This window comes from Equus caballus, chromosome 3 (assembly GCF_041296265.1).
Source record: "Equus caballus isolate H_3958 breed thoroughbred chromosome 3, TB-T2T, whole genome shotgun sequence".
In the NCBI taxonomy this organism is placed as follows: Eukaryota; Metazoa; Chordata; class Mammalia; order Perissodactyla; family Equidae; genus Equus; species Equus caballus.
The window spans coordinates 22,157,198-22,183,991 of record NC_091686.1 but is presented as its reverse complement, the minus strand read 5'-3'; the positions used below and the strand labels follow the sequence as shown (position 1 = coordinate 22,183,991).

The following is a 26,794-nucleotide window of genomic DNA, read 5'->3' as shown; positions in this document are numbered from 1 at the left end:
TTAGTAGCTCTTTCAGTGAGGTTGTGTCAGCTCATTAGTCTTTGCATGTCTGAAAATGTCCTATTTTGCCTTAACTTCTGTAAGATAATTCAGCTGGATATAAAATATAGGTTGACATTTATTTCCTTTGACCAATTGTGCAAATAGTCCTCTGGCACATATTGTTGATGAAAAGAAGACTTGTCAGACTGTCAATTCTTTTTAGGTAATCTTTTTCTCTCTGGAAGCTTTTATGATTTTCTCTTTGTCTTTCATGTTCTGCAATGGGTCTAAGTGTAGATTTATTTTTATCTATCCTACTTGGTATCCAGCATACTTTCAATCTGAACACTCATGTTTGTCTTTACGTCTAGAAAAATTTCAACCATTATTTCTTCAGATATTGCTTCTCTGTTCTGCTCTACTCTCTTCTCTGGAACTTCCATTAGATACATACCAGCACCTTCCTCGAGGGCTCTTCTGTATTTTTTATCTGTGAAATTCTTCAATACATCAGTTTATTACATTCAGCTATAAAACAGTGGCTTAAAAAAAACAGAGTCAGTCCAGGACTGCAACAGCAGCTCCATAATGCCATCAGGGATGCAGGTGCCTTCTACTTTCCAGATGGCCACACTCAGCATGTGCTTGCAGTTCCCAGTCACCATATGACCATTCCACCTCCAACACTAAGGGACTGTGTTCCATAAAGGAAGGAGAGTGGGGCAAAGGTTCAAGCCATCCATTTCTGTCCCATTTTAAAGGGCTTTCTCAAAAGTTCCACCTGGAAATTTTTGTTTTTATCTACTAGCCACCACTAATTACAAGGGAGGTTGGGGAGATACAGTTTTTGATCTTGGTCATACTGCTACTCTGAGCAAAATCCTCTTCTATTAGTGAGAAAAGGGAAAAATGAACAAGAATTACTTGAATGGAAGGTTTGTTTTTTCCTTCTCCTTCTTGTGCTGTTTCCTGCTTCCTCTCCACCAATCTCCCAACCTTGTCCTCATTCATGTTCTCCCTTTGGAGAAATTTTACTTACTTTTTCACTCTGTTCTTCAGCCCCCAAGATCAGAACCAGGTCTCATTTTGGTAGTGGTGGGTTCCTGCCCCATGGTTGATACTGGAGTTACACACATGAATTCATTAAGCCAGTTGGGGCTTGTTCATTTCCTAGTTGCAGGCCACATAACTGAGTCCTTCCACCTCTTTAGGACCACAGCTAGCAACAAGCCTTGTTTCCAGGCAGTGGTTAACAACAGTTTCGGGTTTGGGGTTTTGGATTGGTTGGGTTTTTTTTTTTCGCTCTTTTTCCAGAAGCAAAGAGTACCACTGATCTCCTGGTTCTAGAGAATCAGCCTGGACCAGGTCCCCTCTGGTGAGCAGAGCACTTTTACACCCAAATGCTTATAGGAGCTGAACTCCTGGGCTGCTACAACCTTTCAGACCCAGAGCCTTCAGACCTACTCACCACTTACATTTCTATTCTACATTTCTAAGCCCAGCTATGTCTTTTTATATATATTTCTTTTTAATATATGTATTTTATCTATATTGCTGTATATCTGGATCAGACTGGATATCTCACAGCACGAATTCACAAAGTCATTTTGTCTGGACGTTCTCTTAAATTCAGAGAAATTGTTGTATGATATTTGAGATTCAAAATAAAAGAAATAAAATTATGTATAGCTTCATATAAATATTAACATATCTGTTTTCAGTCATATGTCATTCTGTTTGGCTAACTTGCAACTGAACTCCTTTCCTATGATGGGGAATTCTCTAGTACAGTTGTAAGAAATGGCATGCCTCCCTGGCTGCTGGATAGGGGCTTATAACCACTCCAGACTCTGAAGTTTAGTTTAACGGGCAAAAAAGAGAAACTAGAAAGAATCTATTTCAGTGATGGCTCCTGGCAGCTACATCTAGTTTCCAAAGGCAGCTTCTAGTGGTAGCATCCTGTCTACTCTTGGTGTTACCAGTGACAGTATCTAGTGCCTAGCAGTGGAGGCACAGTGCCTTCAACAGACAGGTTCTGTAGCAGAATTTGGGGCATGGATAGCCTTTGGACCTCCTAGACAGCCTGTGATGTAAATAGATCTGTTTTATGCTTAAATTAGCCTGAGTTGGTTTCTTTTGTTTAAACCTAAGAACCCTACAGAACAAACTTTGTGCTATAATCCTTCATAATGCTCATATCGGCTTCTTTGAAAAGATGTGGAAAAAGCTTTGAAAAGCATCTGTGATATCTTTTAAATTAAGATGATCAAAGGAAGAATAGTTCATCTTTGGGAGTCTTACCTTTCCCCCAACCAGAGGCAGAATGTGCATCTTTCCAGTTTGACAATCCTTTACTGAGGAAACGATGAGGCAGGTGCCACAGAGAACAACGAGACGTTCAGCCCACTTATGCAGCTGGGTCTTTCCCTTGCGTACATTATAGATGCCAGACAGAAGGATTCGATCCAGATGATCCATCTGGCATGGTTTTTCTGAAAAGAAAACAGTACTTCAGAAACCACCATTAAAGTAGCATAAGAATACTGAAAGGCAAAAATAAAGTATTATGTGTCAACATTCCGCATACTTGTTTATAGATTTAGGTAACCAAACAATGTAAGTGTTACACCACAAGATCTCAGTCCTAAAATGTTATCCATCACTAAAGTTATATAACAGGAGTGCCATGAATTTTGGTCTAGAGAGCAAGATTTTATTTTGGATGCCACTGTTAATCCTTCCAACAACTATATCTCTCCTGTACACAGAGAAAGGCAGTATGGCAGAGTGGTTAAGATCGTGGACTCGGGATTCAGACATTCAAACCTGAGTGTGAATCCTGGTTCTGCCATATACTTTGTTTCCTTGAACTACTTAATCTTGCTGAGCTTGACTTTCCTCATTTACACAGTTTAGATCTTAATACTACCCATCTCTGGGGAGTTCTCATAAAAAATTAAGATAATGAATGTAAAGTAAAAGCATAGTTTTAGGTACAAAAGTATGGAATAAATGACAGCCACTATTCTTGTGATTAGTCTATTCTAGAAGGAAGAAATTCATAACTATGGGAATACTCTATTCTGTATACAATCCTCCATCTTTCTGCTCTTCGTGAGGAAAAGCTTATGGCTGATACTTCAATCAACTATCCCAATCAAGGTGGCAGAAGCTGATATGTGCATGCAAGAACTTCTCTTTCTTTCTTTTTTTTTTTCTGCTTTATCTCCCCAAACCCCCCTGTACACAGTTGTATATCCTAGTTGCAGGTCCTTCTAGTTGTGGGATGTGGGACACCACCTCAACGTGGCCTGACGATCAGTGCCATGTCTGCGCCCAGGATCCAAACCCTGGGCCACTGCAGTGGAGCATGCGAACTTAACCACTCGGCCACGGAGCCGGCCCCAAGAACTTCTCTTTCTTTTAGCACCCTCCTCCCTATTAGAAATCTTTATAAGACTGAGATACAGTGAACAAAACAGCACATTATGACAGCAGAGATGTTCTCAGCTAAAGCACTACTAAAAACAGACAAGTAACTCTACACAGAGATGAACAGAAGCAGAAATAGTATGACGTGGTGCAAATAGCAATAACCTGAGAGTTGAGAAAACTAGGTTGTACTCAGTATTATTACATAATTGATTATGGAAACTTGGGCATCACTTTGCCCTTTTAACTATGTGTCCTATAGATAACATCAGAGGAAATGGACTAGATTACTTCAAAGCTTTAAAACTTTGTATGTTAACACTAGATATATGGGAGAATCATTTCTCCTTCTATTCTAGGCCAGTACTTTCATCTATATTCTAAATTCCACCTTCGTTGGGAGTTTGGTTCCTCTCTCTTTTCACTCTTCAACTTCACCTTCCTTATTGTTTCTATCAAAGCTACAAAAGCACTAAAGTTTTCTCCCATTCCCTCCAAGTCTCAACTGTAGAATTCCTTTAGTTCAGTGGTTCTCCAATTTCTTTATCTGAGAATTAGTTTAAACTGCAGAACACCAAGACTCATCCACAAAGAGTCTAATTCAGAGGGCCTGGGATGAAACATATGAAAATGTATTTCTAACAAGTATCCCAGGTAATGTAAATGCAGATGGCCCACAAACCATATTTTGAGAAGCTCTGTAAGTTTATTCTTTGAGGCTCTTTTCTTCTCATTTGTGCTTCTATATTAGCAATCTCTGTTACCTCACCTCCTATTTACTCAATTTACTTCAATCTGGCGTCCACCTCTCAAACTGCACTATTCACATGTTGATAATGGCCCTCAAATTTCTATCTCCTGCCCTAGTATTCTCTTAGCTCTGATCTCATATATCCAATTGCCTGCAAGACATGTCCAACAGATGTCTCTACTCACCTCACATTTACAGATTCAAAACCAGTATCAGACTGGAAAGAAAGAAGTAAAACAATCTCTATTTGCAAAAGATAGGATCTTGCATATTGAAAATCCTAAGTGAGGCAGAAAAAAAGACTTTTATAACTAATAAATGAGCTCAGCAAAGTTGCAGGATACAAGATTTTTAAAAAGTCAATTGTATTTCTATGCATTAGGAATAAACAATTCAGAAGTGAAATTAAGGAAGTAATTGCATTTACAATAGCAAAAAAAAGAATAAAATGAAAAGAGGAATAAAACTTACATACTGAAAACTACAAAACATAGTTGAAAGAAATTAAAGAAGACCTAAATAAATGGAGACATCCAGTCTTCATGGGTTGGAAGACTTAATATTGTTAAGATGGCAAAACTCCCCAAACTGATTTACAGATTCAATGTGATCCCTAGCGAAATTCCAGCTACCTTCATGGTAGAAATTGACAAAATGATCCTAAAATTCATATAAAAATGCAATGGACTCAGAAAAGCCAAAAAAAACCCTTGAAAAAGAGCAAAGCTGGAGGACTCACATTTCCCATGTCAAAACTTGCTAAACAGTAAGGACTTGGCATATAAAGTACAGTACTGATATAAGGATGGACAGAGAGCAATGGAATAGAATTGAGAGTTCACAAATAAAGCCCCATATTTATGGACAACTGATTTTTGACAAGGGTACCAAGATAACTCAATGGAGAAAGAATAGTCTTGTCAACAAACGGTGCTGGGACAACCCAATATCCGCATGCAAAAGAATGAAGCTGGATCCCTAACCTCACACCATATACAAAAATTAATTCAAAATGGATCATAGACCTAAATGTAAGAAATAAAACTCTTAGAAGAAAACATAGCAATAAATCTTGTGACCTTAGATGAGGCAATGGTTTCTTAGATATTGACAGAAAAAGCACAAGTAACAAAAAAGAAAATACATATAAATTGGATTTCATCAAAAATAAAAAACTGTTGTCCTTCAACAGATACCATCATGTAAGTGAAAAGATGACTCATGAAATAGGAGAGAATATTTTCAAATCATATATCTAACAAAAGTCTTGTATCTAGAATAAATAAAGAACTGTTACAATTCAGCAAGTAAACACAAATAACCCAATTAAAACACAGGCAAAGGATTTAAATAGATATTTCTCCAAAGAAGATAAACAAAAGGCCAACAAGCACATGAAAAGATGCTCAACTTCATTAGTTACTACATAAATGCAAATCAAAACCACAACGAGAAACCAGTTTGCACCCACTAGGATGAATACAATAAAAAAAGACAAACAATAACAAATGTTGGCAAGGATGTACAGAAACTGGAACCCTCTTACATTGCTGGTGGCATTATAAAATGGTACAGCCATTTTAGAAAGTCTGGCAGTTCCTCAAAAGGTTAAACACAGAGTCACCATATGATGCAGCAACTCCACTCCTTCATCTATATGCAAGAGAACTGAAAACATACGTCCACACAAAAACTTGTACATGACTATTCATAGTAGCATTATTCTTAACAGCCAAAAAAGTAGAAACAACCTAAATGTCCATCAACTGATCGATGCAAAACAAAATGTATATCCACACAATGGAATATTATTCAGCCATAAAAAGTAGTACTGATACATGCTACAACATGGATGAACCTTGAAAACATTATGCTAAGTCAAAAGTCCAGCCACAAAAAACAAGTATGTATGATCCATTTAGACGGATTGTCAGAACAGGTAAATCTATAAAAAGAGAAAGTATGGGGCCAGCCCCGGGGCCAAGTGGTTAAGTTCGCACGCTCTGCTTTGGTGGCCCAGGGTTTCACCAGTTCAAATCCTGGGTGCGGACACAGCACTGCTCATCAAGCCACGCTGAGACGGCATCCCACATGCCACAACTAGAAGGACCCACAACTAAAAATACACAACTATGTACCAGGGGGCTTTGGGGAGAAGAAGGAAAAATAAAAAATGACAGGGGCCAGCCTGGTAGCGCAGTGGTTAAGTTTGCATGTTCCGCTTCAGGGGCCCAGGGTTCGCTGCTTCAGATCCCAGGTGCCGACATGGCACTGCTTGGCAAGCCATGCTGTGGCAGGTGTCCCACATATAAAGTAGAGGAAGATGGGCATGGATGTTAGCTCAGGGCCAGTCTTCCTCAGCAAAAAGAGGAGGATTGGCAGCAGATGTTAGCTCAGGGCTAATTGTCCTCCAAAAAAAAAAAAAGACAGAAAAAACAGAAAGTAGATTCGAGGTTGCCAGGTGTTGTGGGAGTGGGGAATGGGGAATGACTGCTAACAGATATAGGATCTCATTTTATGGTGATGAAAACCTTCTAAAACTAGATAGTGATGATGCTTGCACAACTCTCTGAATATACTAAAAAGCACTGAATTGGATACTTCTAGAGGGTGAATTTTATGGTATGTGAGTTGTATCTCAATAAAGTTGTTATTTTTTTGTTTTAATCTCACTATTCTCTCCAAACCTGCCATTGCATTTATATTCCCCATCCTGGTTAACCTCATTACCTATTACAAAGTTGGTTAAATTATGTAAAAATGGGACTTCATTAAAGTTTATCATACTTAGTTGTCTAACAGTCTCTTTGAAAGTTTACACGAAACAGATATTAAATCAATTGATGTATAATTTTTTTAGTCTCTTTTTGCTTGGCCAAATTTCTTTATAGTTTATTACACAGAAAACTCCTAAATCTATCTACTACCACTCTCAAAAGGGAATATTCAATTTTGTTTGGGGTAAGTTATGTGTCTATGAAATAACATGCTGTTTTATCATTAATTTTAGAGGGTTTGCTAGATACAGAGTGCCTCAAGTCTCTGATATTCTGAAAGTGATAAAAAACAGAACTGGGATGTTCTAATAAGTATTTGGAATGTCTAATAGTTCTAATTAAAAAGTAGTTTTACAATCTCAAAATCCAAGATTCTAAGTGGAAAATTAGGGATAATTTTAATTTCCTTAAATGTTTATACTTTCAAATGTTCTATAAAGAAAATGGATTGCTTTTATAATTAAAAAAAAAGTTTCTAGAGCCAGCTCTAATGGTCTAGTGGTTAAAGTTCAGCACTCTCACCACTTCAGCAGCCTGGGTTCATTTCCCAGTCTCGGAACCACACCGCCCATCTGTCGGTTGCCATGATGTGGTGGTGGCTCACATAGAAGAACTAGGACTTACAATTAGGATATACAACCATGCATGGTGGGGTTGGGGAGGGGAAAAAAAGAGGAAGATTGGCAACAGATGTCAGCTCAGGGTGAATCTTCCCCTACAAAAGAAAAAAAAAGTTTCTAAAAAAAAGAACCAAGGGTAACCCTGTAGCAATGAGTATCTCTATTGCCCAAAGTATAATCTCTAAATATAATTTTTCATTAAAATGAACCAGGAGTCCTTAGAAAAGTGGTTTATTCCTAGTCTGAGTCAGATAATGAAAAGATGATCTTAGGACATCTTGTTGTCCAAGAACTTAATGGAAAATCCAGAATACTATCGAAGACTACTGGGGTCATGTTGGAAGGACGCAGAGCCAACTTGAAAGAGCTCACAGTAGTTGAGAAGGGACAAATTGAGCATCAAAAAGAATAATGGCTATAATGAGTTGAAACAAGTATATTCAAGCCCATGAGATCATGATGATACTCAAAACAAACAGACAAAGAATAAAAAATGAAGTCAGACAGACTCTGAATATAAATTGAAAGTCAAAATAATAAAGCTTCTAGAAAATAATAAAGGAAAAGACTGTTAAATTGGACTATATTAAAATGAGGTACTGGGGGCTGGCCCAGTGGCACAGCAGTTAAGTTCGCATGCTTTGCTTCGGCAGCCCGGGGTTCACCGGTTCGGATCCCGGGTGCGGACATAGCACCGCTTGGCAAGCCATGCTGTGGTAGGCGTCCCACATATAAACTAGAGGAAGATGGGCATGGATGTTAGCTCAGGGCCAGTCTTCCTCAGCAAAAAGAGGAGGATTGGCAGCAAATGTTAGCTCAGGGCTAATCTTCCTCAAAAAATAAAAAATAAATACTTCTTTTAAACAAAAGACACCATTAAGGTTCTAGTTCTGAGTAAGATGGAGAAAGCACACTCTATCTTGTCTCTCCCACTGAATGTACCTATAAAACCTGGACAGAATACATGGAGCAGCTAAATGAGGCCCCTGAAAAGTAAACAGTAGCAGGCAGATTAGGGAAGAAAAACAGAATTAAAAATACCACCTAACAGTAGTGAGTTTACCATTTTTTCCTCCTCTGACATCCCCCAGCCAGGACTCGAAAAAGCTCCAGACCTAGAAGTGGGCACTGGTGTGGACTTGTAGGAGAAGCCCTCAAGTTCGGTCATGAAGAGTGGGAAAGGGGTCCCCTCATGCCCAGAGAGCAGGGGAAATTCCTCACTTTTCCTTTTTTTTCCATTTTCTTTATTTTCTCCAGCACCAGGCCCCAGGAGTAGCTGCAAGGGTGAGGGACACAGGCACCTAAAACTCTGAGGGGGATGAACTTCCCTCTCTGACTGGAAGACATGCAGTCCCAAGAGACAGGGGGTGAAAACCTGTTGTATTTTCTGTCTCCTCCTGTGCTGGGCCCTGGAGTTGGGTGCAGTTGTGGGAAGTGCCCAACAGGATGGGTTAAATAAAGGCCCAAGACTTATTGAAGAGGAAGGAGTCCTGGAAAACAATCCCATAAAGTTGTCTCTGAACTCCTGGGCTCACCCTTGAGTCATACAATGATCTTAAACAGCATGCCAAAAGCTCCGAAGATGGAACTAAGGGGTAGAACCAGAGAGAGAGAGAAGAAAAAGTGCTATGCTGAAAAGTTATTTGAAGAAATAATAGGCAAAAACTTCCCAAATGAAAGACATAAACTTAGAGATTCAAGAAGTTCAGTGAACCTCAAACAGGATAAATCAAAGAAAATTAAGCCCAGACAATTCATAATCAAACTGCTGAAAACTAAAGACAAAGAAAAAATCTTGAAAGAAATCAGAGAAAATTGAAGCACCATTTATACCAGATACACTGGGGGGTAAAAATGAAATATTTACTTACATTAAAACAATAAAAAAGGATACCTCAAAACAAATTTCAAACTTGCAATAGTCCCCCCCACACCACACAAAAAACTTCTGCTATTTGAAGTACTTTAGTAGAAAAATTTCAGAAGCAGTTGTGGCTAAGCAATTCCACCATCTGGTTTCATGGTCCCAAATAAGTCTTCTTATATCTTTAGGCCTTAGTTTCCCAAGTTTAAGACCAATAAGTGGGACTAGATGATCCCTAGTCCTTCCCAGTGCTTACATTTTACGGATTCCTCATATTCCTCTATTTCTCCAACAACCAAATGGTGGAGTATCCTAGACGTTAAAAGGATGAGATTTAGAAGTAGACAGATTTATCTGTTTCTTAGCTCTCTATTTGACTTCTGCAACTTATAACCTCTCTGAAATAATAACACCTGTCTTTAGCGTTATAAAGATCACATGAGAAATCTATGTAGAGTGCTCAGCACTTTCGTAAGTACTCAACATACAGTAAGGGTGTAAAATAAATACTAGTTATTATAGTGAAAGTTCAAGTTCTGCCCTAAGCCTCCTTCTTTTCCTATATTTAAGTATTCTCTTTCAAGATATCTTAACAACTTCCATGGCTTTAACATTCTCATGTGTCTGACTCCCAGATCTGTACTTCCTAAACTCTAGTTCCACATTTCCAACTATCTGCCAGACATCTCCACTGGATACTTACCACCTCTTAAAATTAAACATGCCTGCAACCACGTCATCACCATTCCTACAAACTGCCTCCTTCTTACAACTCAAATCCTGTCATTCTCCCAAAGTCACTGAGGCTCAAAATCTCAGAGTCAGCTCCAACTCTTAGGTTTTCTTCTTCACGTTCCTTTTTCAATCAACCATTAATTCTTACTGATTATTCCTTCAAAAGTCTCTCCTATGGGGACCAGCCCAGCAGTGTAGTGGTTAAGTTCAGCATGCTCTGCTTTGGCAGCCCAGGTTCATGGGTTCAGACCCCAGGTATGGACCTATACCACTCATATAGCCATGCTGTGGCAGTGTTCCACATACAAAATACAGGAAGATGGGCACAGATGTTAGCTCAGGGCCAATCTTCTTCACAAAAAAAAAAGTCTCGCATATGAATGATTGCTTCCCATTCCCTAGTTTAGACTCCTTTTAACTCACACCTGAATTATTATCCACACTGGTGCCAGATTCATCTTTCTCCGGCTCACTTGGATCCCATCACTTCCTGCTGCCATCTGGCAAATGAAGGCTAAACTCTTCATATTGCACTCAAGGCCCAGAACAATCTGAACTCAAATTATATGTGATTCACAGAACATGCATTGAAATTTCTAATATCCCACTTCTGTCCTCCTTTTCCTTTCTGCTTATTGAAATTCTGTCAATTTTTAAAGAACCAAGTCAAATACTACTTCTTCAGAGAGACTTCCCTGATTCTAGAGATCTCCCTGATTTTCCAGAGAAGAACAGCGACAGGGAACTTCCCTATCAGCTATCAAAATATATCATATAGATATATTAATTAAAATAGTCCTACATTAGCACAAGACAAATAGATCCATGTAACAGGATAGGGTCCAAAAATAGACCCCTGCCTGTATAGGAACTTAATAATAATCAAGGTGATGCTTCAAATCAGTAGCGAAAGGATGAGCTATTCCATAAATGTTGCTGGGACAACTGGCTATCCAGCCATGGAGAAAAAAGTAAAGTTAGATTCCTACTTCATATTTTAAAAATATAAAAGCACTAGAAGAAAACACAGGATCTGTTTATGACCTAGGATAGGGAAGGAATGTAAATGCATCAAAGGAAAAGAATGACTAAATCTAATTAAATAAAACTTCTGCACAACAAACGAAATTAGAAGACAAGTTACAGGCTGGAAAAAAATTTTGTCATAAATATAGTATCCAAAGGATGTGTATATTCAGAATATATTCAGAAGCCCTTTAGATCAATACAAAAAATATAAACAAAAATTTGCATAGAAATATCAATGGGTAATTCAAAGGAGAAGAAATCTAAAGAGCCAATGAAAATATGAAACAATATTCAACCACACTAGTAATCAGGGAAACAAAAAGTAAAACAATGTGGCCATCATTTTATCCATCAGATTAGGAAAAATTTTAAATGCCAGTACTATTAAAAGATGATACTGTGGGCAAGAGGGTACTCTGATATACTGATGGGATATACATTTGTTCTGCAGTAGTAATATTTTAAATGCAAATACTTTAAATGTGAATATCCGATGACCCAATAATTTCATAATTTCATATTTAGAGATCTACTCTGAAGAAACACAGGTGCATAAAGATGCAATTTTACTACAATGTTGTTTGTAATAATCAAAAACTGGAAATAATGTAAATTTCCATCACTAGGAAATAGTTTCATAAATTACAATATATACATGATATTCACTACTATGCAACTTAAAGAAATACATATAGAAGACAGTTGAGGAAACATCTCCAAAATATACTGTTAGGTGAAAAAAAGCATGAAGACCAATACCAAATAACATCATTTATGTAAACAAAATGTATTTCTACAAATACACATTACATAGAAATAAGAGCTTGAAAATTTTGAACAGGTATATAGCAAATTGATAATACAGTCATGCATCACTTAAGGACAGGGATATGTTCTGAGAAGTATGCCCTTAGGTGATTTTGTCATTGTACGAATGTCAGAGTGTACCGAAGGAGAACAAAATTTGCCACCTCAAAATGTCTCTTTAACATCAGGATTATTTTAGGCTGATTACTTTTAAGAAACAAAAGACCCAAAGGTTTTCTTATTATGTCCCCCTTAACTGCCTAAAAGAATTCAGATTTAAAAAAACCTGTTTGTTGGGCTCCTCTCTGTGTTTTTCTATTCTGTGTGGCCAAAAACAAACACTGGTTTGCTCCTTTTCACCTCTCTGTGAATTGCCTTCCCTCCCTTTGAAGTCCCTGACTCTCCCCAGCCCCAACATCATCTTTTGTCTTTAGCTGAAGATAGTATTTAAGGTGAGCGCTTTGGCCATTTTGGTGAGTTATTCTTTTTTCCTGGGTTTCTCTCATGCATGCTCATTAAACTTTTGTTTGTTTTTCTCCTCATCTGTCTCATGTCAATTTAATTCTTAGACCAGCCAGCAGAGCCTAGAAGGGGAGAGGAAAATTTCTTCCTCCCCTACAGTACTTACACAAACCTAGATGGTATAGCCTGCTACACACCTAGACTATACGGTATTAATCTTACGGGACCACCACCATATATACAGTTTGTTGTTGAGTGAAACGTCATTATGCAGCACATGACTGTAGTGGTTATCTATTAAGCAGTGAATGGGCTCAGGAACTGACTATAAGAAATTAAAACACAACAGATAATGAGACTATATTCACAGTTTACTTGTGTAATTAAAAATAAAATTTTTAAAAAGAAAAAAATGTATGGATGCAATAATTACAAATGTGGAACATGCATATAAAATAAGACTAAGAAAATGCCCAATCATAAAAGTAATTGTATGAGGGTGGTGGAATGTTTTTTAATATATTACTCCTATAGTTTAACAATGAAGCTTAAAATATGCAAATTAACATGAGATAGTATTTTTTGCAATTTGGGGCAAAGATTAATTGTAACAATAATACCTAATGTTGGCAAAGGTGTAAGGAAATGAGTACTCCCAAATTCTACTGATTAAAATGTACATTGGTATCACCCACCTGTGCAATTTAGGAATATTTAGTCAAAATTTTTAAAGTATATAGTAGTCCCCCATCCACAGTTGCACTTTCTGTACTTTCAGTTACCCAAAGTCAATCGTAGTCCAAAAATATTAAATAGAAAACTCCAGAAATAAACAATTCATAAGTTTTAAATTGTGCATGTACTGAGTAGCGTGATGAAATCTTGCACCATCCCACCTCATCCCACTGGGACGTGAATCATCCCTTTGTCCAGTGTATCCACGCTGTACATGCCTGTTAGTGACTTAGTAGCCATTTCAGTTATCAGAGTAACTGTCATGGTATCGCAGGGCTTTTGTTTAAGGTATCCTTATTTTACTTAATGACCCCAAAAGGCAAGAGTAGTGATGCTGGCAATTGGAATATGCCCAAGAGAATGCTCCCTTTAAGCGAAAAGGTGAAAGTTCTCGACTTAATAAGGAAAGAAAAACATCGTGTGCTGAGTGTGCTAAGGTCTACGCTAAGAATGAATTTTTTATCCATGAAACTGTGAAGAAGGAAAAAGAAATTCATGCTAGTTTTGCTGTCACACCTCAAATAAGTATGTACATATAGGAAAAAACATAGTATATATACGGTTTGGTACTACCTGTGGTTTCAGGCATCGACTGGGGATCTTGGAAGGTGTCACCCACGGATAAGGACAGACTACTGTATGTAGTGACTCAAAAATTCTACTTGTAGGAATCACGTCCTCCTTCTTCCATCCTAGGGGTCAGCCACTCTCCTGACTTTTATAATGATCATTTCCTCGCTTTCTCTCTATTTTTGCCACTTACCTATGCATCCTGTATTAGTTATAGCAGGTTAAACTACTATAACAAAAAGAATATAATGGCTCAAACACAATAGAAATTTAACTCTGTTAGGGTGGTGATTGTGAGTTGCCAGGGGGCCACACTATCAAGAAACTCAGGCTGATGGCGGCTCTGCCATTTTCAACGTGACTTCAAATATTGCTCTGATGATTGCCATCCTAGCCCATGGAAGAGGAAAAGAGCACTAAGAAGCATGTGTGGGAGGTTTTAGGAACCAGGTGTGGAAGTGGCACACAACAATTCCACTCCACACCACTGAAGAAAACTCTGTCACACATGCACACCAACTGTGAGAAAGTCTGGGAAATGAGGTACAACTGAGCTGTCTGTGCCCAACTACCATTCTATCATTATGGAAGAAGGAAAGAACAGATTTTGGTGGGCAGAGAGTAATATTGCCACATATCTCTAAACAATATGGCGGAGTTTTGCCCACTTTTCAACTTTAAATGAATGGAAACATACCATGTGATTCTTTTGTATCTGGCTTTTTTTGGTGGTGTTTATGCTCTTTGGGCAAAACTGTCTTGAACAGTGTGTTCAGAGAATATCACAGAAAGAAATGCTCAGGCTGGGAGTTGTGCTACCTGAGCTATACAGTCCCAGAACTACAACTTCACCAGCAAATCACACCTTCTAGACTCTGCTTCCTCATACACAAATAAGGAGTTGATTAATGTGCTCTCTTAATCTCCACAATGGATCACGCTACCCATTCATCTTTAGTTGAACATATTCTCTCCACAGCTTTTATATCATGAATTTGCACTGAGCCAGGGATCTCACTCACTCTTCCCCCAGCACCTCCTCTCCAGAGAGTGATAACTAGCATTTGCATAATGGCTGCTTGGAGTACCAGCTACCTTTTATATCCTGCAAACACAGCAACATTAACTGGTTTGAACTTATGCCCTTATGACCCTGGCCTCATTAACACTATATTCCAACTAAGTTAACTCACCAAAAACTCTACACATGAAACATTTAAAGCTGATTACTAAGCTATTTGCTTCAAAGAGAATACCTCAAAAATATCTTTTCTTCTGTTAACAGTGGTTGTCTCTGGATTTAGGAACGGGGTGGTTGGAGGAGCAAGGTGAGAGGGAAGCAGACTTTTTGTGATGGCTATCAGACACGTCCACAAATTCTTTGATACACCTCTCTTCAAAAAGTGGGGCTTAATTCCCCTCTCTGTAATGTGGACTGTATTTAGTAGCCTACTTCTAATAAACAGAAAGGGGTGAAAATGATGGTAACTTATGAGGCTAGGTCATAAAAAACACTGAGGCCTCAAGTGTGTGTGTTTCATCACTGGGAGAAGCTAGCCGCCATGTCGTGAAGACACTTAGCCCTGTAGAGAGGTCTACATAGCAAGTAACTGAAAGCTCCTGCCAAAGCTGGTGAGGAACTGAGACCTTCTACCAAAAGCTAGATGTGTGAGCCATGTTAGAAGTGAATCTTCCAGCCCCACTCAAGCCTTGGGATGACTACAGCTTCAAGTAACAGAGTGACTACAATCTCATGAGACCCAAGCCAGAACCATCCAGCTAAAGTATTCCTGGATTTCTGACCCACAGAAACTGTATGAGATAATATTTACTATCTTTTTTTTTTAAAGGTTGGCACCTGAGCTAACAACTGTTGTCAATTTTCTTTTTTCTGCTTTTTTTCCCCAAATCCCCCAAGTACATAGTTGTATATTTTGGCTGTGGGTCCTTCTAGTTGTGGCATGTGGGACGCCACCCCAACATGGCCTAATGAGCAGTGCCATGTCTGTGCCCAGGATCCGAACCGGCGAAACCCTGGGCCACTGAAGCAGAGTGCGAGAACTTAACCACTCGACCACGGGGCCAACAGTAAATATAAAGATATTTACTATCTTGTTAAGTCACCAAGTTTTGAGGCAATTTGTTACATAGCCAAGAGATAACTAATAGACTTATCAATATATATTTTTTTTACCTTTTGTTTTTGGTGCCATATATATTTTTTTTTCCAAAAATAATTATTTTAAAAAATAATTAGCTGTAAAAACTTCTTTCCCAAACATAATTTTCTCACTCAAATTAAACCAGCTTCTCTAAATTAATAGAGCTTACTTTTGGAAATGTTCTCTGGAAAGATTCCCCCCAAAATACAATAAGTACTACAAATCGGTACTCTTTAGACTCTACTGGAAACATCCTCTTACAGGTATATTAAGATCCTGGGCATGCTACAATTTATCAGGTGGTGGTAGAAAATTAATGTAATCAGTGCCAAAAATTGCAATATAACTGAATGCAAACGCAATCTCAATGGTTAAAAATGAGGTCACTGGCACTTTAATGCTCAACTTTCATCCCAGAATGAAAATATATAATGAAGAACTCATGTTCAACCACAATCAGATAAGGAGCATGTTACTGTTCCAAGTTGCTGGATTTTTTTTTTTTTCACCAAGTTTTATAGTAATAGAGGGGTGTGTTCTTTAAATTAATCTTAAAAGACTTTCCTCAGTTTTAATCAAGCAATTATTCTCCCTCCATAAACCAGCAAAGGAGAGAAATTAATGGAAACAAAATGAAATCAAACTTTTAAGGAACAACATGTCATAAAATATTGTTATGACGAAAAATTATAAATAAAATCTCTTGTGAAGTACAATTAATAAAACTGGCTTGTGATATTATGTCACAAGAATTCTATCAAGAAGTATACAGAAATTAAATCAACAATTTGAGAAATGAGAGCAGGGAATCTTAGTAAATGGTTATGCCTACATACACTAATAATTTAGTTATTAGTTCAATTGTTTGAGAAGTGGGTCATATTAATTCAAAACTGTTAGTTGTTAAATGGCACTTACTAGTTGTATGACCTTGGACAAGTTATTTAACTTCTCTTTCTCAGTTTTCTCATCTGTAAAACGAGATAATAGTTCCTATAGCATAAGGTGGTTGTAATGAGTAAATTGGGTAATTCATAAGCATAAAAGCACATGGTAAGCATTCAATAAATGGTACTCAGTAGTAGTGTTAGTAGACTATGTATATTTAGAAAATAATATTCAGAAAATATCTGATTTTAATAAATCTAAGTTTATTATTATAAAATCAATCCTTATTACTGAAGTGATCACATAAAAACTAGTTGATAGGGGAAAAATGCATCAAAAGAGAACAGAAAGTAAAAAATACTAGATTTCAAGCCCACTAAATTCAACAATATATACATTTGACACATGTATTCATCAAATGTTAAGTTGTATATGATAATGACCATCTACTTCTCAATATTCTTGAACTATCCAAAAGTTCATGGGCTTCATAAGGAACTTGAAAATATAACTGACACTAAAGCACTGATTTGATCAAGATTCTGGCAAAGGCATAAAACAATTCTAGTAAATTAGCAAAACACCAGAAAACAAAGAGCAAAAAATAAAAAGGGAAGATATATTTGGCTAATAATTCTAAGTCTTCCCTTAACCACGCCCCTCTCTCGTTTTTCAACTACACTAGTTAACTGGCTTAAAAACAGCTTTTGATAAAATACTTTTTATTTAAAGCTGAAGAAAGAATGAGGCACGAATGACCAATTTAAAAGTAGGCAGCATATCTACAAAGCCACTGACAAACTCTTACCACCATAGAAGCGCAGCATACAGCCGAGGTCAGGATTCGTCGCCTCCTCCTGTATGCGCACAGGATCGTCAAATCCCAGCCTGGACAAGTAATCATAAACCATCTGAAGAGGTCGTTCAGCGGGCTCCAGTCTCCTGCTTACACAATTCAAAAGAAAAATATTAGTAAGTAATAAAAATGACATTTCATTTTTTTAATCTTTTAACATCCTCTAGATTTTTACTTCTACGTCAAGATTTTCTTTAATATCATGCAATACAACTAATCTAAACAAGTGGTGCTCAAAGATTTTGGTCTTAGGATCCCTCCAGAGTCTTTGAGAAACTCAAAGAGCTGTTGCTTACTATTGCTGTCTAGTGAATCAGAAATGAAAATTAAGAACTTCCAAATATTTTATTCATTTTTAAATAACAATAATAAACCCATTATATGTTAACGTAAATAATATTTTTTGAAAAATATATTTCCCAAAATAAAACAAATTTAGTGAAAAAGGCACTGTTTTACATTTTTGTAAATCTTTTTAATAGCAGGTTTAATGGAAGACAGCTAGATTCTCAGATCTGCTTCTACATTCAATCTGTTGCGATAACACACTATGTAGCCTCTAGAAAACCCCACTGTATACTCATGAGAGACTGAGAGTAAAAAGGAAAATTAATGTCTTATTTTAATTATGAAATAGTTTTGACCTCAGGTACCTCTTCAAAGAGTCTCAGGGACCCCACAGGGTCCTTTGAGAATCTCAGTTCAAACTTAAAGGCAGTGATGTTATGAGATACAAAAGATTATACTTGGCTACAAGTGATTTCATATAAGCTGCACACACAATTAGAGATGTCGACTTTGGTTGCCTACTATGTCCCAGGTACTATATATTTCCACTGGCTTCATAGATGATTCTTCCATAAAAATTAGGAATGAATGGGCCAATAATTCCCCAGAAATCATTCTACTACATGGTTCTGACTGAAAGCTAGAGTAAACTCAGAATGTCTAGTAATCATTTGTGGCCTCTGGTGATACTGCATTTTTAAAATCATACAGTCCTAAAATACTTAAAAATATTTAAAAAACAAAATGATTGATGTGTATTTTGATAGGGGCTACATCAATAGTAACAGCAAGACAGCTCTTTGATAATTATTTTATTAGAAAGCAAATAGTTGTAACTACAGTGGCTAAGAGTATAGGCTTCAAAAGTCAGACTGCTTGGACTTGAGTCTCAGTTCTGCCACTTATCAACTGCATGCCCTTGGGTAAGTTATTTAACCGTTGTCTTAAATTCCTTATCCATACAATGGCAATAACAATAGTACCTAACTCATAGAGCTGTTATTAAATTTATTTACCTATTTATAACAAGATACTATACAGTTTGTAAAGTGCTTAGCAAAATATCTCGTGTTTAGTAGTGTTCAATAACATACTGACAATTATTTAAAAAACTCTTAGGACCAGAGTCAAATTTTAATTAGAATAAAAATATCTTCCCCATCTGAAACAACCACCAAAAAACAAGTAAAGGAAAACCTACGTGTGTTCAAAAGGTCTTGAAGAACATTAGTCTTTAAGTCATAAAAGGGTTCTGTTTAGAAAACTTAAAAATTGTATTAATTAGAAGAAACCTGATACACCCTGCACCGTGGCAAAAAGACATGAGGAATATCTGTGTTTTGTGGTTAAAGGACTAGAAAATACTGTTGGGAATAAGATTTAAGTAAAAAATATCATGAAATGGGACTCCTACACAGAGTTGAATATAAACAACTGTAATTTAGGAATGGAAATCATACTGATGAGTGAAAAAAACAAAAATAAAACAACCACCTGGCCCCTCGTGACTGCTCAGTTCTGACTTTTAGCTTCCATAAACTCAGAACTACTACATGGAGAAGGACCAAAGAACTAAAAGCCTACAAAGACCAATAAATATTGAATTTAACAGAAACGGAAAATAAACTTTTCAGAATAAAAACATCAGTCACAATTAATCTCTAGTCAAATAAAATAAAAATTCACAAAGGGCTATGACAACATTGGGTATTTTCCCAGTACAACAGTAGAAGTCTTCTAAGAAGGATGCATTTTAAGAGGGACTTCTAATAAACTGCATCCTGGAGGGTCAATCAGCCATGTAACATGAAGACTGACTGAAGGATTAACTTGAAGACAAGGAGACCAAGGGCATAAAGAGCTATCTATATCTTCCAGTGTTATGAAGGATTAGATTTACTCTGGATTGCTCCAAAGAACGGGACCAGGAACAATGAGAAAAAACTGCTCAGGTAAATTTGTATTAAAAATAAGGAAGAACCTTAATAATTAGAAATGTCCAGTAATGAAACAGACTGCCTCTCAAAATAGCTCACAAAGCCCTAGAGAGCCATCTGTCACAGATACTTTAGAATAGATTCCTCTAAGAATCCAGTTGGGCCTGACGATCTTTGGGGTCTTTGAGAACTCAAGAGTCCATGAGGTATCCAAGACACCTGCCTAATATAATGCAGATTCTACCTGAACTTTGCTATTATTTTTAGATATAGAGTTCAATGTATTTAAATATCATAATTCCATATAATGACCACAGATTCAGGTCTAAGAAATAACAATTTCAGGCCAAACCTCACTAGCTGGATTTTTCAATTTCTCTCTAGAAAACCAAGAGAAATGGAACGATCCTAATTATGACATGTTTTACATGATCAAATTTCCTTTCCTAAAAAGGCTCTGCAGATTTTGAAACTCTCTAAAAATTTCTGCCTAAAGAAAGTAGTTTCCCTGGTGGAAGAAAAAAAAATCAAGAGAATCTCAACATCTGCTCTTATTAATTTAGAATAAATGAGTAAACAAGAAATACTTCAAGAACTGCAAAAACAAGTAAAATGAAGGACTAATTCCATTTACTCATTAAACTCATCTGCTTAAGAGAATAGAGAGTATGGGGGAGGGAAATGCTGCAACATGCTTACAGATCAATTTTGTGTTTCAAAGTTCCAAAAGTTTAACAGGCTGGTGATTAGCTATTTGTTAAATCTCTCACAAATCAAAGGGAAATTATATACTGCAAACCAGGTATAGGAGAGAGTAATGTTGGCAATGAAACATTCCGTTCAGCGTTTGAAATATCTCTACTACTGCTTTAAGGAGAGACAATAAGACTACTCATAATAGTTTTAGTTTGCTTCTAAGGCTTCTAGGTGCTACTATAGTCCTTGTAAGTCTGAACGTACACGCATATAGTTATTTCTCTCCAAACCAGTCATCCAGTATAGTAATGCTATCAACAGCAGTTTAAAAAGCTCTTAGCCAAGAGTAGCTAAAGTTATTCTAAACAGTGCCCATAGTTAAGATATATGTAAGAGAAGAGTAAATTTCATCCCAAGTATCATTTGACAAAAATTCTAGTTGATAAGAGGAGGCAAAAGTACACCTTATGAAAACCCAACACAGGGAATAATACATTGCATCAAAGACCCTAACAAAGCACAGCAGCATTCTCTGTATCAAATTCAAAATTAAAACTCAATCCCTGGCACCTATAAAGGTAAAATCTGAAAATGTTAAGACCAGTAATATAAACAGTAACAAAAAGGATACTTCAATGAATGTCTACTCGACGCCTCACACTATGCTGGAAGTGTTTTACATTTTACAAAGCTACGCCTGTTTTGTAAATAAGAAAAATGAGATTCAGAAAGTCATACATTAGCACATAATGGCATCAAGGTTTGAACTTGTGTTAGTTTCATTACAAAGCCTAGCTTCTTTTAGGCAAGCTACATTAAAAATAAAATAATTTATGCAGAAGACAGCTCAAAGCACTTCAAGTATACTCATACCAAAAAAAAGTTATGTTTTAAAATTACTGTATTTCATTGGTCTAATACACTATCATTTTAAAAATATACTAGTTTTTAATGCATCACTGTTGGATAATAAAGAATCTTAGTCCTTTCCCTGGTTCCTGGGAGAGAGATTCTAAATCCTTGGAACCTCCTGAGTAACGGGAGTATCTTAGTTATTCATGAGCTCCCTGGACCAACCCTGAGTCTATGCTAAGGGTTCAGATGACTCAGGATGGGGGCTGGTTACCAGAAAGACCAATCATGTGAAGAGAGGGTTGGGGCTTGGAGCCAGCCCAACCTTCGGGGAGGAGAGGCTGGGCCTCCTCCAGCCTCTTTCGACCTTAGAGTTGGAGATTGAGTTCAAGCATGTGGTCACTGATTCAATCAATCATGCCTACTCAATAAAACCCCAATAAAAACTCTGTACTGAAGCTCCGTGGAGCTTCCTGGTGGGTGAACACATTTTATGTGATGGGAAGGTGACACAGGGAGAGAGCATGGAAGTTCTAAGTTCAGGACCCTCCAGACCTCGCCTTATGTGTCTCTTGATTTGGTTGGTCCTGATTTGCACTCTTTCTACTAAAACTGTAATTTTAAGTATAGCGCTTTCTCGAGTTCTGCCTCCTTTTAGTGAATTATTGAACCCAAGGGGGTCACAAGAACCCCCAAATATGTATCCAGTTGGTCAGAGGTGCGGCCAGAGTCTGAAGTAAGGGCAGTCTTGTTAGGGACCATGCTTTTTAACTTATGAGTCTGTGCAAGCTCTGGGTGGTTAGTGTCAGGACTGTATTGCAGTTAACCAGATGGTACTGTAATAACCAACAGGAAAGAACACTGCCAATTAAACTATGATCCACAAACAACTGTAAGATACAAGCTGATTTCAGAAGTACTAAAATGTAAAAACTAAACAACATTTTAATAAAAACAAATTAAATATTAATTATTATTTAATGTATAACTCATTCTTTTAAAGTTTTAAAATAGTATGGAAATATGAAGCACAAAACAAAAATAACCTCTTTTTTCCTTTCTCAGAAGTAATCAGTTCAGTATGTATCCTGAAACAGGATTTTTCATTCCACTTTTATAACATCAAAATATGGTAAACAAAATTTCAGTAACTTGCAAGAGGCCACCCAGCAAGTCAGTGACAGAAAAGGATGTAGAACTCAGGATCCCAAATCCCAAGGGTATTATTTTCCCTTATACATATCTTATTGCGTCTTAGTTTATCTGAAAAGATTGTCTATCAAACACAAAAATCTTAAGCCATTATGATGACTAAGAATAAAAGTAAATATATGACCATGAGCCAAAGGGCACTCCATTTTGTCACATAAGGTCTCGTTACGACTTTTCAGACAGACGGCAATGATTACACCAAGCTTCACTAGTGAGCCATTTATCACTTAAACAGTTCAACTAAAAAGACAGAGGAAACATTATCATGCAAAGAGCAGTGACATGGGAGACAATACACTTGTGCTCCAATGACACCTTTAGAATCAGGGAGCTAGCTGCAGGAATGTGCTTTCAATCTACTCTCCCTGGGCCTGTTTCACGTCTATAAAACGAAGCGAAATGGTCTCAGTGATTCCCATGGGGGAAGTTATTCACCTTTTGGGGAAGACAATTCTTTGTTGTACAAGACTGTCCCATACATTGAGGACATTAAGCCTCGCTATCCCTTGCCCCCTAAATGCTGGTAATTCTCCCCAGTAGTTGTGACAGCCAAAAACCCCTGCCCCCATACATACTTACAAATGGAAAGGGCAGGGGGTAGAGGGGTTGCTAGGTTGGGTAGACTTCATTTCCCTAGTAGATGATCTTTCTCAAGTTCCTTCAAGTGCTAAAATTCTATAACTAGTAATCCTTCACTTTTACTTAAATGACAAGTCCATGACTGAAAAAAAGTATGGAAAGAAGGAAGTCATGGGTGATTTAAAAAAAACATAGGGTGATTTTTGTCCCAGTAATCCAATTTCTGGGACATAGCCCAGGGAAATTAACAGTGTAAAGATTTAGGAGCAAAGGTTTAGTCATCACAACATTACTTCTAAGAGCTGAATGATGTGAAACAACCCAAATAGATAACATTTATTGAGCACTTGTTAGGTGCCAGACATCATTCTAAGTACTTTACTTCCTTGTTACTCAAAGTGTTAGCACATCACATAAGAGCTTAATACAGATTCTCAGACGCCACTCCAGACCTACTGAATCAGAATCTGTATTTTAACAAGCTCCTCAGGTGGACATTAGAGTTTAAGAGGCACTACTTTACAAGTATTAATTCATTTAATCTTCATAGCGTGTATAATTAATTTAATCCTCATGGCAACTCTATAATGTAAATATTATTATCCTCCATTTTACAGCTTAGTAAACTAAGGCAAAGAGTGTTATATAACTTGCATAGTAACTGTCAGAGCCAGGATTTGAACCCACACACTCTCATTCCAGAATCCAACCTCTAAACGATTATTGCATATTATTTCTCAATTTTTAAACAAGTTATAGTATCTCCATAAAATGGAATATTCTGTAGCAATTAAAACTAGTGTCTAAGGAATTTTTAATGACACAAGGAAATTAACTGAAGCATGCAGTAATAAAATTGAATATATAGTATGGACCCAATATGTAATTTTTTTAAGTTACATACACACTCACTTTGAAAAAGATCTGGAAAAAAATTGTTGCTATGAGGAGGCAATATGTGAGATCTGGTGTCAGAATGCCAGAGTTCAAATTCCAGCTCTACCACTTACTAGCTCAGTGATCTTACATGAGACACAACCTTTTTAAGCCTCATTTTCCTCATCTATAACATGGGAATAATATTTCCCTCCAAGATCCTTGTGAAGATTAAATGAGGCATCTACAAAAAGCATTAGCATTGAAAATTATTATTATTTTTTATACGTCTTCATTTTTCCAAAATTTCTACAATGAATACATATTATACTTCAGTAAGCAGCAAAAAAAGTTATTAAAAAAGATAATGCCGGGGCCAGCCCAGTGGCACGGCAGTTAAGTTCACACGTTCCGCTTCAGTGGCCCAGGGTTCGCTGGTTCGGATCCCGGGTGTGACATGGCACTGCTGGGCAAGCGATGGTGTGGTAGGCATCCCACATATAAAGTGGAGGAAGATGGGCACAGATCTTAGCTCAGGGCCAGTCTTCCTCAGCAAAAAGAGGAGGACTGGCAGCAGATATTAGCTCAGGGCTAATCTTCCTCAAAAAAAAAAAAAGATAATGCCTTAGATCATCAACTATTTTATAAAGGGCTATTCAAAGAAAGTACCAATTCCTCTAACTAGATAACATAGGACTGAACTCAAGCAGTTAACAGTTGAGTAAGAGATCTAAAAAAAGATCTTTTAAATAAGTATGATTAAATAGTGAAACTGAGTAAGGGACCTGTGCCAGTTCCTCTGCCGGAGTGCCTTTACTTGGAACAAAGTCCACCATCTATCTTGAATGATTTATGCATTCTAACTGCCTGGCAGTACCTGCCTGACCTTGAACAGGTTACCGGGATCTCTTGAAAGCCTCAATTTTCCTCATCTGAAAGGAATGATACTACCTCCCTTGGAGTTATTATGAGGATTTAATGAGAAAATGTGTGTAAAGGACTAGACATGCTGACCAGTAAAAGAAAGCACTTAATGTTAGCTAAAATCTATCATCATCATCATTCTTTGGCTCGATAAGACTTCTTGAGTTTCTACTCCAGCAATGAAAATATATTCATTTCTTCAAATCACAGTTCAATAGTGTTTTCATTATTTTCTAATCAATTATACCTTCAGAGAGCTATTTCATTACAAAATCAAGGCCAGAGCTAAAACTCTCCATTTTAAGTAGTTTAGATTCACAAAAGTAAATTATATCACATCTGGATTAACTACACAAGTAGTAGGAGCAAGACAATTCAGGTAGGGTTTTCTCCACATTTCTAGTATCTTTGTACACATATGCATTAGTATACATATGAGTCTTATATTTAAATACAGGAACTCCATCAATCACTACCAGCTATAATGTAGGTCAAGGCTTCCACCTGATAAAATTAGATCGGAATCAGTGTTAAGATTTAGAAAAGCCTACGGATCGCTCAGTCTGATCCTCTCGTTTTACAAATGGATTTAGGAAATGTAGTTAACTGGTGAACAAGGGAAACATTCAACTGCTAATCTACTTTTTCAAGAATTAGTCCAAATCCTAAAAGGAACACATAATAAACCTCAGTTTAGACTTTTAAAATGACATCAATTTTTAGCTTAGCTAAGGTGTTACTATTATTACCACATTTTTAGGTGTAAGTGGGAGCTTGCTTTCTCACTTTCAACAGTACCGAATCCACAGCTTTGAATTTGGTTTCAAAACATTTACTTATTCCAGGGAAGGAGGAGGAGAGAAAGTCAATGGTCAGGCACTTAAGGAGCTCTTATTTGCCATCTAACTCAAAGAACTAATAGTAATATTTTTAAAAAGCTGAATCAAAGAGTTCATATGCACAATATAAGACTACTATGAGAATACTTTTTGTCTTCAAGTTTACATAAAAAATTTTAAAGAAAACACAAATGGCTTTTAAACCTATGAAAATATGCTCAACTTCACTCATTAAGATAAATGAAAATTAAAACAAAATTCCTACCAGATTTATAAAAATCTAAGTCATTAGGCTTGAAAAAAGATTTGTCCTTGGAATGTTGACTTTGATTCTCTTATTCAAAAACCGTTGACAATCATTTCTATTCACAAGCAAGTATGCGCTCATGCATGAGTATGTGTCTATATTTATATATAAAATTTAACACTAACATGTTCTGGAGAAAGTAAGGGGGAAATAGGTATATTTTTATATTATTCACCAAACTTCTGTGAAGAGGAATTTGACAATATCTATCAAAATTATAAATGCACATATCCATTGCCCCAGCAATTCCACTTCTAGGACTTTATCCTACAGATGACTTCCACAAATGAGAAATATCACAGGTACAAGGATATTCACTGCAGCGCTGTTTGTACAAGCAAAACATCGTAACAATCTGAATCTCCATTAATAGGAGATTGGCTAAAATTATGATAGACTCATAAAATAAAATACTATGCAGCCATTAAATAAATGAAACCATATAAATATTAGTATGAAAAGATCTCTAAGAGAGATTAAGTCAACAATGTGTTGCATATAGCCCCATTAGTTTTGAAATTTATATACAAATACTCATGCATGAGCACGTTTACTTCTCACTCTATTTCCCTTTATACATTTCAATTTCATTCTACCTCTATGTATTATTTTTT

At 36.9% G+C, this 26,794-nt stretch overlaps 1 protein-coding gene across 2 annotated transcripts in view; it reads right to left on the bottom strand.

Moving 5' to 3' along the window:
• The window catches only part of PHLPP2 (PH domain and leucine rich repeat protein phosphatase 2), a 71,455-nt gene that overhangs the window by 37,543 nt on the left and 7,118 nt on the right, over positions 1-26,794 (bottom strand). The window contains exons 3-5 of one of the 2 annotated variants that reach the window (XM_070263097.1): positions 17,623-17,756; positions 16,845-16,897; positions 2,284-2,474 (exon numbers count right to left, since the gene is read on the bottom strand). In XM_070263097.1, the coding sequence (XP_070119198.1) occupies positions 2,284-2,460 (177 nt within the window). In that variant the 5' untranslated portion in view covers positions 2,461-2,474; positions 16,845-16,897; positions 17,623-17,756. The remainder of the gene's footprint in view (positions 1-2,283; positions 2,475-16,844; positions 16,898-17,622; positions 17,757-26,794) is intronic. The other variant, XM_023637268.2, reaches the window with a different exon arrangement.